General features: G+C 41.0%; 1 protein-coding gene across 4 annotated transcripts in view; it reads left to right on the top strand.

Moving 5' to 3' along the window:
* Nucleotides 1-12682, top strand: part of pde10a (phosphodiesterase 10A) — a 56945-nt gene that overhangs the window by 23265 nt on the left and 20998 nt on the right. For all 4 annotated transcript variants that reach the window (XM_056395588.1, XM_056395589.1, XM_056395591.1 and 1 more), the window contains one exon: nucleotides 6513-6644. In XM_056395588.1, the coding sequence (XP_056251563.1) occupies nucleotides 6513-6644 (132 nt within the window). The remainder of the gene's footprint in view (nucleotides 1-6512; nucleotides 6645-12682) is intronic.

Below are 12682 nucleotides of genomic sequence, written 5' to 3'. Positions count from 1 at the left end.
GCTGGTTGTTGTCTTAGTAACAGCTCTTCAATCTCTTTATCTGTGCGTGTGAGCTTATTGTTTCTGATAAAAGAAATACTTTCCTTTTGCAGTCCCTCCAGGAATTTGCAAACCTACATAGCAAAAATTTAACAATTCAACCAATCATCATATTATTTCATAGAGCTTCAGCTTTTATCCAATTCCTGCAGTATTTCAAAAAAAAAAAAAAAGTACACTACTGGTCAAATGAAGTCACACCTCACCCTCGGCTACAGTAACCACCTTCCTGCCAACTGAGTCAATGCCTCATCAACGTTCTCTCAGCTGAGCAGCCTTGTTAAACAGCCTGTACACCCAGGTGGTGTAATGTCTGTTGCACCAAACAAGCTTCACCTGCCAAACCATTTCCAACCTTAAATTTAACCATGTGTGCCTTCACACCTCAAAACAGCCAACTAGTATTTATGGAATGTCTTGGCAAAGAGTTTTACCTGAGTTAACCTGAATTCAGGGCAAATAGTTTCGGAAATGTGTTCAACTTTGTGGCTAGCTCATGAACTGCTCACATTTTCCATACCAAACATTTTTCTGCGCTAAAACTTTAGAAGATTACTTTTATTAGATATAATATTAAAGATTAATTTAACACGAGACTGACCACACCCAGCATCACTGATGTTGAATCTGTCCCACCTGTAAACATGCCCAACTATGATGTCACGGTGTCCCGGTGTACACCTGTACATCGCCGCTACAAGATGAGAACTTCAAACACTGGAGGTTGAAAATCAAACCATGTGACATCACATCGGTTTTCCGGAAATGATATGTTTTTTTTCCCACATTTTTCTGCCATTTTACAGACAAAATGATTATTCACTTAATCAAAAACAGAATTTGATATTTAACAATTAATGATAAAAATGGTAATTTCCCCTAAATGACAGTGAGGTACTGATTGCACTGCTTTAGGTAAGAAGCTTGTGATATGTGGGTGAGGTTACTCTCATCACTGACGCTCATGTTGAGAAATTCAGATTTTAAAATAGACCTAAAATATACCCTTTGACTTAAAAAGAAGTAAAAGAGGAAGCTGATCAGTGGTTGAAGATGTCTACTGCAATCATCAATCTCTGTGCCTCGGCTATCAGATGAAGACTGAAGGGACGACATGAAGTGCAGTGTTGTGCAAGCGTAAATCAAACACAATGTTAATGGTAAAATAAGAACAGACTTGTGGATACAGAGAGAGAAACGAGGCCTTGCTTCGTGGTGGTTTCTTTTCTTCTCATAAAGAGATGTAGAGTCAGAAATACTCTACGGCTTTTCCTCCTGTGTGCCATTGATAAATGTTGACCTGAAAAGTGTCTTATTATGACTCGTGACTCATATGTGATCTATCACCACAACTGACTCAGTTTCAAGTTTCAACTCTGATGCTTGTTTCAACACTTTAAAGTCATTGTACTAATACAAAGCATAAAAAAATATTTATCATAGCACATTTTATTATACGATGGAGTGAATTACTTAACAGTTTACAGCATCTCTACAAGCCATTTACTTTTCCATATAAAATCAGAGCATGCCTAATTGATTTCCTTAATAAAAAATGCTCATAAACTTGAATTGTAACTCCTGAGAATTTACTATTTTGACACTTTTTCAGGTGGTTTTGATGCCTGAATTTCCATATTAGTAGCACAAGCTGGTGGCCTGTACTGTCTGTAGGCGCATTTCCCCGTCAAACGGGAGCGTGTTCATATTGAGAGACCCAGACTGAGACTGGTTTGGCCTTCCTTTCCCAGTCCCAGGGTGTGGTGTGCTATAGTCAAGATAAGTGTTATGCAACAATACCTCACTGCATGAACTCAGGCTTCAGTTTTTACACAGGAAGCCCAAGTCTGAGTCAGGCACCAAAATCTCTGCCAACTGGGCTTCAGCCACTCATAAACATGCTGCACAACAAACTACTTCCCACCTATACATCGGTCTGAACAAGCGACTTCATTTCACTTAAAGTCATTTCAGCACAGAGGTCGGAAGTAAATAAGTACATTTACTCAAGCACTGTATGTAAGTACAATTTGAAGTTACTTTTACTTTACTTGAGTATTTCTATTTTATGCTATATTTCTACTCCACTGCATCTATCTGACAGTAAATCAAGATTTTATATAAAAAAAACTTTATACATGTATCAAATACAAAACGTTGTTAAAGGCTAAACCAGTAGTTTCCAACAATTTCGGTTTGTGACCAAAAAAAGCAGTGTCTAGTCACGACTCAGACGTCATCAGAGCTGCTTTCCCCTTTAAAATCCCAGATGGCTCCATGTAAAAAAAGAGTTTAAAGGTGCAATATTTCACAAAAAAAGGAGCAAAGATGAGAGATAATTTTTTCTTCATTCCTACCCCATTAATCCTCTCACTACCCTCCAGATTTATCTTACAAACCTATGAAGGGGGCCTGACCCGGAGGTTGGGAACCACTTTACTAAACCAGCTCCATCTCCACCAACAACAGTGAAATCATGCATGGATGCATCGGTGCTCACAGTCTTAACAGTGTCATGTATAATAACATATCAGTCACAGGGGACATTTTTCTGCAGTGCGAGAACTTTTATTTTTGATACTTTAAGTAGATGTTTTTTTTGTACTGTCACTTCATTATGATTTTAACAGAGTGTTTTTACAGCAAGGCTCTAGTGATTTTGCTTAGTACAAGATATGAATAGTTCTTTTACCACTGAGTAAATGGCAGTAATGCCCTGCCACAGCCATTGCGCAGTCTACAATATACAGTCAATTTAATGTCGTAACACTGAAGACCTGCGCTGGCAGAAAGTTCATGGACTGAAGCAAGAGTTTTTTCTTTTTTGATATAAAGATTCTTAAAAAAAACAACCTGTTAGATTTTGGTTTGTCTTTCTTTATCATTGTATCTGTTAGAAACAACTGAAAAATATTTTTATCTTATCTTCATGACGCCATTGTCTTCAGCAGTGTTGGCCCCAGTGGGAAGGAAAATATCACTGGGGTTTTACAAAATAAAAGCAAAAAGCCCTGGTCAAACTAGCAACCAAGCCGTTGCTTGTACCACAGCAGTTTCTCGCTCCCTCTCCTGATTGAGTGAGCACATGTGGTTCCCAGTGGGGTTAACCATTCTGGACCACAGCATGTGGGACAGATCTGGCTGCACCTTTGATTAGCCGCCGTAGTCGCAGGCTTGGGACACTGACGCATATCCCACAGCTCTGAGTGTCACTGCGGTCGCATTAGGTTGAGCTGCGGCTCTAAAGACTTCAGAGGAAATCAGAGGGAAAGCCTGTAAGGTCGGCAGAAAGTTGCAGGAATGTTCAGAAAAAAAGTGCCATCAATCACCATCATGCCGTAATATAGTGGCTGTCAGATCAAACCAGTCATTCCTCTGGCTTCTTTTTCCAGAGCACTTTAATAGAGATTGACGACATTTACATTTTTTTTTTCTAAACTAATACAGATAAATGCATTTAATGGGTCAAGATGCCACCTCTGGAGTTCACCTGAACTAACTGTGGTGCTTAGAGCAGATTCATTAGTCATTCACTGAAAGAGATTTTTTAATTATTTCAACAAAATGTCAAAATTATGTAACTTTGATTTGACATTTTCAAACATCTTTGCTCTCCCATTTAGAGGAAGTCGACCCTTGAAGTCTTTCCTGTCATGTGCACTGCCTTCCGTTAATACATCATATTATTGTATTACATTGTCATATGTCTTCCCTGTAAGCATTTCATTAATGCATCAAGATAACATAGCTTTGATTGGATAAGTCTGGAGATAGTCACACATACCACGAAAAGACCAAAAGAAACAATGAAGTAATCCCAGTAAGAAGTAGTGTGTGTTTAACCAAAGCCTGATCCAGGTTATTGCTCTGCTTAGTAGAGCTCCGTTGTCGACCAAAAACTAATAAATACACATCGCAGAGCCGCACTGGCTGACATGTTCCTTCATTATGATGAACATGGGCACTGCAGTTTATTTTGAATCAATCCCAGAAACACCGTCTTAGTGGCCGAAATGATCACCAAAGCACCAAATGTGTATTAATCCACAGCTGAAAATAGTCCCCAACAAATGCACTATTTACTTCTGTTTTAGTAATGTTTGATATAAAACTATAGTACCCTGCTGTTTGGGAAATTATTTTGCCTTTTTTTGTTTTAAAAAAAAAAAAAAATAGCACATATTCATAACCTGTTTTTTCATTTATGTTTTCAGTAGGAACAAATGAGCTCGGAGCTGACAGCCAGAGATGGGCTGGGGAAATCGGAAAGTACTGAGAGACTAACACATTTGGTCTTTTCATGTGACTTGTTGACAATAAGAAAAATACAGAGAATGGCCTTTTCCTATAAGAAATTACAAGCTTGATGCGGATTAGTTGACAGATATATTATATTATGCTCCCCACTCTTTATGATATGAATAAAAACATTGAATTTAATTGTACTTTCATTTAGGTTAAGCGTTGAGTTAGGATTCAGAGATCTCTTTCTTTGCCAATGAGGCCTCACAAACTCCCCTTTTCCACAGTTTTTCTGGTGTGGGCTCGCAATTTTAAGCACAAGGATGTACCCAGGACACCGTTTTATGAACCATTATATGCCCCCTGCAAAATTCTTATCACTGCCGTTTGTTTTTGCCCCATGGAAATAGGACATTTGACTATTTTTGTTCATGTGCACACATATGATTGCTAAATAATTTTTAGAGCCCATCGACACAAATCTTGTATTCATAAATTCACACAGCCTCCTTGTGTTTTCTTTTTTTTGTGGTGTCACTAATCACAGTGCCTTCTTTGTGTGTCAGATAGGACAAAGTCGTAAGGGTCTTTTGCAGTGCTCCCATTTTACTCCTCTCTGCGTGTCTTTCTGTCCCCTGCAGCTCCCCTCAACCCCCCTTAACTTTCTCTCATTTATTAAGCCGTATTCTGCCGATGTGCGTCAGAGCTGGCCAGGAGTCTCGTGAGGCGTTCCGCTCCTGAAGAGCTGTGTCTCGTGTCTGGACAGCGTCAGACCGCAGCGTCCTCCACCCCCCAAACTTACCCCCACCTCTGTTTGCCTTATTTGCCTGCAACCACAAGCCTGCTCGAGCCACACACACACACACACACACACACATATATATGCGCACACTAAGCAGATGATCCATCGCAACTGAAGATCAAATTATTTGTTCTGGGGGAATAAATCAAAGGTCGTAGGTAGCTGCTGACTGTTTACCGAAGTCAGGAGCACTTTGATTCTCAAATTAAATTCAAATAAGTAAAAGTTCTTCCTTAAATGCAGGTTTTAAACATGTTTCATTGACGTCCATCAGGTTACCTGCAGCGAAGAAGTGGATATTTGTATCTCTTGCAGCTGGTTTTATTTTGTCATCTGGCACAACAGTCCAGTCTGTGCCACCCTTCATGTACTTGTGTTTTTGTCCACAAGCGTCTGCAGCCATTCTCTACCCTGATATAGAGGATTTCAGACAGACGCCCCACTTAGTAATATTTTCATGCCGTGTGTGTGTCTGACAGCAGAACACATGCCTTCCAGCTGCATGTCCTCCTGTGATTCATAGTTGAAGGGAGTCTACACAGATGCTGCTGATAACCAGACGTTTCGTGAGAAAGCAGTAAAATGATCAGGGCTGTCTGAATGCAGCGGCCCTCTTTTCTACTGTTGTCTGATAACAGATATCAGTCCTGTGGAGCATATCATAAAATGTAAATTCAGCACTGCCATAGGATTTGTTTTTCCTTATTTAGGAATCATCACTTTTGGTTGTGTCATATGTGAGTGTTGAGTTCACGGTCCCATGGTGAGATGACGTCTCACGGCTGGATTTAGTCTTTGTTTTAGACACACACTCCATTTTGCGCGGGTGACCTAAACATGATGGTTTCCTAGTGCATCATGACGGCCTCTCAGACGCCAGCGGGTATATTAAAAACAACTTTCCCTCAACGATGGTCTGGCAAATGGCTTTTTTCCCTGACAACAAAGACAGTAAACAGCAGCACTTAGCGAGCTCTCAAGAACCTAATTGCCTATTAAGCACAATCGAGTCCTCCTTTATCCTGCTGCCTCTGTTGGGGGCTCCTATCCCTGGAGACACAGCTTTACAGTAAACATAAGTGAGCTAGCCCAGCTATCTGAGAGCTTTAGCCGGAAAATAGGCGCTGCTGCCGCACTCACCTCACAGTCAAGCAAAAGAGAGATGACCTTCCGCTGCTTCTAGCCTGTGGATTTGTTTGGGTGGCTGTCGGGAACACTGTGGGCCAGACTGAGACGTTATTTCCATCCTCTTATATCTTACGTTTCTCTCCTCCACACTTTTCTACTATTTCCATGATTTTGTGCAACATCTCCCAGCGTCATTTTTAATTTCTATTTTTTTTTTTTTTTATTCTTACACTTTGCTTAGTCATGGATAAAGTTATGCTGTGCATGAACTAAAAGACATTTTTGTTCCTGTGCTCTTCAGGCTTGACAGATGAGAAAGTGAAGGCCTACCTCTCGCTGCACCCGCAGATGCTGGACGACTTTGTGTTGGAGAGTGTGAGTGCAGAGACGTTGGACAGATGGCTGAAGAGGAAGACCAGCAGCAGGCCTGCAGGTATACCCACTTCCACACACACACACACACACACACACACACACACACACACACAGGGACAAACATGGAAACACACACACACACACATGCTGTTGCTCTCCGGATCACTGTGACATAATGATTGGATCAGCGGATTTCAGTATATTGACGCACAGTTGTAATTTCTGTAATATTTTACTTTGGTTAAATGTTTGTACTTTTTAGCTCACATAATCCCATACGAGTTCCCGAGGAGTCAACCACAAATACAGGCTGCCATGAATATCTGCAGCCACGTCAGTCGTTTGCTTTTATTGCTCTGAAAAACTAAAACCTTTTCTCTTAAAGACCAAAGGATAACCAGAGCCAAGGCAGAGTGTAACTCTGTGGGTTCCATTTATTATCCCAGCCATTTGCAGTACAAATCACTCATCTTCACGTGTTTCCTTTAATCGTCAGTGTGTGTGTGTGTGTGTGTGTGTGTGTGTGTGTGTGTGTGTGTGTGTGTGTGTGTGTGTGTGTGTGTGTTTGTTTGTATGTGTGTGTGTGTGCATGCATGTGTGCGTGTGTGTGTGTGTGATAGACAGACGAAAGGGAGAGGGAACGGGCTTGTCGGGTGTTTACGGGTCATTAGATGTGTTTGAGCGGGCCGAGTTGAGTCTGTGCCGTGCGCTCCACACACAGCGGACTGTTTCTCAGACCAACCGCATCCATCAAGGGCCCACAGAGCTGGCACTCTGCCCAGTCGAGCTGCTGACGTCAGAAGCGACCTCCAGAGACATGCAGCCGGCTGAAGGGGGCCCAGGGGAGGGGCGGGGATGGTGGTGGGGGCGGTGGTGGTGAGGGGTTGTGCTGGCTCAGGGTGTGGGTGTGTTGAAGTGAAGGGGGGAAGCTGGCGGAGGATGGATTTGTCACATTTGGGAGCTGCTTTCTACATGAGGTTTACAGACTGTCGTGTTTATTGCTGCCATGCAGAGACGTTGGTCTCTTAGGTCTGATCCTGCACTTGAAACAGTTTCCTGTACGCAGTGCAGAGTGTGTGTGCGTGTGTGTGTGTTGACTCTGACAGGTAGAAATAGAGGCCCAAATGATTTTTGCTGGGGCCAAGTGGGAATAACTAATTTCACCCATGTAGTTCAGGTCAGAGCAGATGAGCCCTGTGCGAAGCAGAACACTGATTCAAAAAACCTAATTGTGGAGCACGAAGATTTTAGGCTGATGTGTTTTGATTAGTTTTCAGTCATCATATGAGTCATGAAACTAAATTCCCCCAGTGCAAAGGTCATGTTGTTCCCATCACTTCCAAAAACTCAATAACATTAAGAACCATTTTGTTTGTTTTCAAAGCACATTTTGGTGTTTAAAATCTGTTTACCTCACTTTCTATGCATTTCAGTATAGTAGGAAAATCAACTTGCAGAAAACGTGCTTGAGTCAGGCAGCCAATCCGAGTGAAGTTATCACTGAAACGTCTGCGCTGCATTACTGCACAGGCGTATCATAACATGAACATGACATTCATTATGGTGGATTACATGTCTCAGGCAAGTTTCACATTAAAGTCGATTCTCATGGTGTGCAGAAAAGCATGCTAACTACCGACAGCCTGGAAGATAGAAAAACTGTATAGAGCGCTCTGACATAAATGGTCAGCAGTAATACAAACAATATTACTAATCCCCTGCTATATGTCAAGCTGCTGGGAAAATGGTCACCCGCATCAGTTTGTTGGGTGAGGAAACAGTGGAGGGACTAGAGGAATGATACAGCGCGGTTTGTGTTAGCAACAGAAAGTTACTGAACTGAAACAGAAACAAATTACTGTTTTAACTAGTTAATAATATGTTTTTCACGTGGTGATAGAGAGAATATCAGGGGCATACTGTAACTTTTACTGTGTTGAAATGAACAGCTACAAACAGTATTTTGAGTACCAGCACTTACTGATTAATGTAGGTCATGTGCAGGTAGGTATGCAGTAGGCTGCTCTGCTACAAGTGTCTAGACTTTTTCCCTCCAAAAATTCCTGTCAGTGAATCACTGATGGAGAGATGATAGGGGCAGAGAGACGCGTGGACCACCAGGGCGTTCCTATTTCTCGGAATTTAATTGTGTTAGATTTGTTGGGTTTTTTTTTTTTGTTTCTCTCTTGTCATCCTTGTTGCCTGACAACGGTGTCAACTTTTATTTGGAAATTGATCTCGCCATGAACATTGTTGAAAATGCTGCAGTAAATGTGTCTCTTCACACACATTGCTGGTTACGATGTAGCTTACGTCAGTTTGTTTTAATGCAGTGTGTAGCGCCAACTCAAAGGGGAACCCCACTGATTTTACACATTGAAGTGTGGTTATAGGTCTTGGAGAGTCCTACTGCATATGTGAAAAAAAAGTTATATGAAGTGTTTTGTAGCACAAAATATGATAAATTAGTTGAAGTGATGTCACTTGAGTCCGCCTCAGTTGGGGCTGAAGAATACAAAGTTACAAAAAAATCTGGGAGTGCCCCTCGCTCGTTGTCTCTGTGCGAGGCTAGTGGCTTGATACAATACAACTGTCAGCAGTCGAGTTGCATTGTGGGTAAAGTAGGCACCAGGAAGAAGAATGTGTGGAATAAAAAATATATGTTAAACTGTCCATCGAGTCTGACAGCGTTGTGGGTGTTTACCCCATGATTTTTTTTCTAAACAAACAAGATTATATTTATTATTAGTTTATAAAAACTGCTCTTGTTGTTTTCATTTCTTTCCTCTGTCCGTATCTTAGAAGCTGTATTTTCACCATGCCGTTTTTGACCAGCGTGTAGAATATTGTGAAAACTACTTTGTATATTTTTTCTGTCTGGACCACCGGAGACTCACACCGGGCTTGCTGAGTTAACCAAGTTGTCAGAATACATTACAAAGTGCAGGTATTGAACAATATTCAGCCACTTGCTCGGAGCAGTTGGGCTCTTGAGCTGCGCGAGAGGCGAGCAGACGCAGAGCGAAAACATCAGTAATCAGCCTGACAGCTCTCCCATTATGCCTCGTGTCTCTCTCTGGGTTGATCTTCATATCACATCAGTAGTATCACTCTGAGTCCACTTCCTCTGTTAGACCACTGTGAGCAGACACTTGGGCACCACTCTGAAGCCTCTCTGCGTCTCCCTCTCAGTGGCTCTATCCACTCCAATGACAAGCACTGTCTAATTTCTGGTTCATCACACAGGCTGAATGGTCACCGTGATGGGATGATGGCTGGAATTTGACTTGTACATTTATTTCTGTCACTGTGTGTATTTGTATTAATCAATGTAGCCAGTTTATTCTAAAGATGTATTTTTCTACATCCATTTTTGCAGCGACAGTTTTTTTTAGAGGATCAGATTGATCTTATATTCTGTATGAGTGCAGCAGCAGCAGCAGCAGGACCTGTCATCATGTGATCGTCACTGAGATAACCACAGCTTCCTGGAAGCTGTCCCTGCAGCCAGTCCCGTTCTCACTTATCATGTGATGGACAACATTGGATTACATAAATCAGTTTCTCTGTACACATACACGCAAGTGTGTGTGTGTGTGTGTGTGTGTGTGTGTGTGTGTGTGTGTGTGTGTGTGTGTGTATGTGTGTGTGTGTGTGTGTGTGTGTGTGTGTGTGTGTGTATTTTTGCAAAGGTTGTGTTACAGCCTCTAATTCCAGAAAAAAGCTGCCACATTTGCACTTATCACTGTGTGGTAATATTTGAAATGTGCCTTTCATAGTAAGTAAATAATACTTTTTAGTGTTGTTTTTTTGTTTGTTTGTTTGTTTTTTATTACTTTACTAATTGTATCTACTGCATGAATCAAGATGAGGCTTCAGATCTCTGTGTGTCATGAGCTACATAGCAGATCAGTCTTATAGCAGCGAGCAGAACACCATTTCCCAGAATCCCCGCTGATGTCATTTGACCATCACACCTCTCTCGGCCACTGTCCCAGTGCCACTGTTTACTTCACACCACACGCTGTCATGGGGTAATTAATAAATCCCAAACTCTCTGCTGCTCCCATGCAGATGACCCTTGTTACTTATCAGGACCTTATGCATTGCACACACACACACAAACACACACACACACACACACACACACACACACACACACACTATATATATATATATATGTAACAGCAGAGTCTCTCAGTCAAATAAAGCTGTGGATGAAGACGGGATTTTGCGAATGATGCGTTTTTACATTTTGTGCTTCATTCGTATTCTCATCATATATGTCCTACATTTTTTAACAAGCATGAGCGGTTCAGATACATTATAATCTCTTCTGATTAATCAGTTAATCAATAAATGTGAGGAAATAGCGAAAAATAACCAGTGTATGTTCCCAGAGCCCGCAGCTTTAGATTACTCTCACATTTGAGAGGCTGCAAACAGAAGATATTTGGAATTTTTGGTTGATTAATTACTTGTGATTGATCAATAATCATTTTTTTCTGTGGAATACTCAAAGAAATCACAAAAATTTTGTCAGTATTCATAATGAGAACATCACTCACAAATTTGAATATCCCTCACAAGTGGGATTACGTGTCTGATAAGAGATGAAGAACTTTGTGGAAGTCGTCTGAGCAGGTCTCCAGTCTCTTTCTGGCCTTGAGTAAGGCAGGAGTCGGGCTGAGCTGTTAAGCAGCTGATACTGTTTGTCAGATATGTTTGGACGGTAGTCACAAGAAAACAAAGATGTGCTTGTGTAGCAGAAACTCATAACCAACCACTGTGATAAGAGAGCTTTCTCACCTGCAGGGCTTTCCATCAGAGGGGAGGAGGAGGCCCCCTATGCAGTGCGCAGTGGGTGCAGGTTCAAAAGAAACAGAGTAGAGTTGCTGGTGTAGTATGAAATGCAATTAATATGACTGTATATGCCAAACAAAAAGTTTGTGTTCTTAAAGTAAAAATCAAAGTCAAAGTCAATATCTTTCTCAAAGTTGTTGATGATAGTTAGTTAATGTTTTTTTAAAAAAAAACAGGAATTTCATTGAGATCTCAAGCTCTATTTAAAGAGAGACCTGCACACAGATCATTAACAGTAAAAAAAAGCCAGTGGAGGACGAGCATGTAGGTGAAGAGAAGAAGAAGACTGCTGCTTTTGGCAGCTGCACGTCCTCCACGGAGCAGGTCGATGCAGGACGACCACTAGGTCGACACATATTGACCGCTGAGTCACTGCTAGCTGACCGTCCTGTGGGAGACTGTGTATCTGTGGCGGCAGATCAATAAAGCTCCCATCAAGTATCGTGCACATTACACCCAGCTGACTGAGGGCTTTTTCCTATGTGAAAGGCCTCAGCTCGGGGGCCGCTGATATCTTCTGGGTGCTCCTTCAAATCATTTATCAATGTATCTCATCAAACAGTTCACCAGAGACCTTTGTGCTTGTATGTGAACTGCAGGCTTTGTGTGCTGTGTGTATGCACCTGGATAAAGGTGCAGGGTTAAGTCAGACGTGTCTCTTCTTTGGTTTCCAAAAATCATCAGAGTGTAATGTCAGGGAGTAAGGCTTATTGCCTTATATAGGATTATAGCACAATTATAATTATATTAATGGCACAATTATAATTGTGATTATTATAAACACAATTATAAAAATGTTATTTAGCTAACATTTATTATTATTATTATTATTATTATTATTATTATTATGTATTTTTGATAATTCATATGATTTTGTTACCTTAAAACATTTCAGATATTACTTATGATAACAATTCTATCAATTTATCGCTTTATCAAAATGATCAAGTATTTCAAGTAACAGCAATAGATTTCTTTCTTACAACCATATCACGCCACTATGATGTAGAAACTGCAGTGTGACTATGCAAAAGACACAGTTTTTACACAAATTTCCTCATGCAAATTTTTCACACTTGCTCCAGAGGAAACAAATGTTTCATTTAACTTTCAAAGGTGCAGTTCACACCGCACAACTCAGGAAGCAGTGTAATAAACACCAAAACCAACCATGAGCAACATTCGTTTTCATCTAATCTCTCCATTAAATTATCAGTAGACTACTGTATCACC

Source organism: Seriola aureovittata, chromosome 14, assembly GCF_021018895.1.
Source record: "Seriola aureovittata isolate HTS-2021-v1 ecotype China chromosome 14, ASM2101889v1, whole genome shotgun sequence".
Classification (NCBI taxonomy): Eukaryota; Metazoa; Chordata; class Actinopteri; order Carangiformes; family Carangidae; genus Seriola; species Seriola aureovittata.
This window is presented reverse-complemented; position numbering and strand designations above follow the sequence as displayed.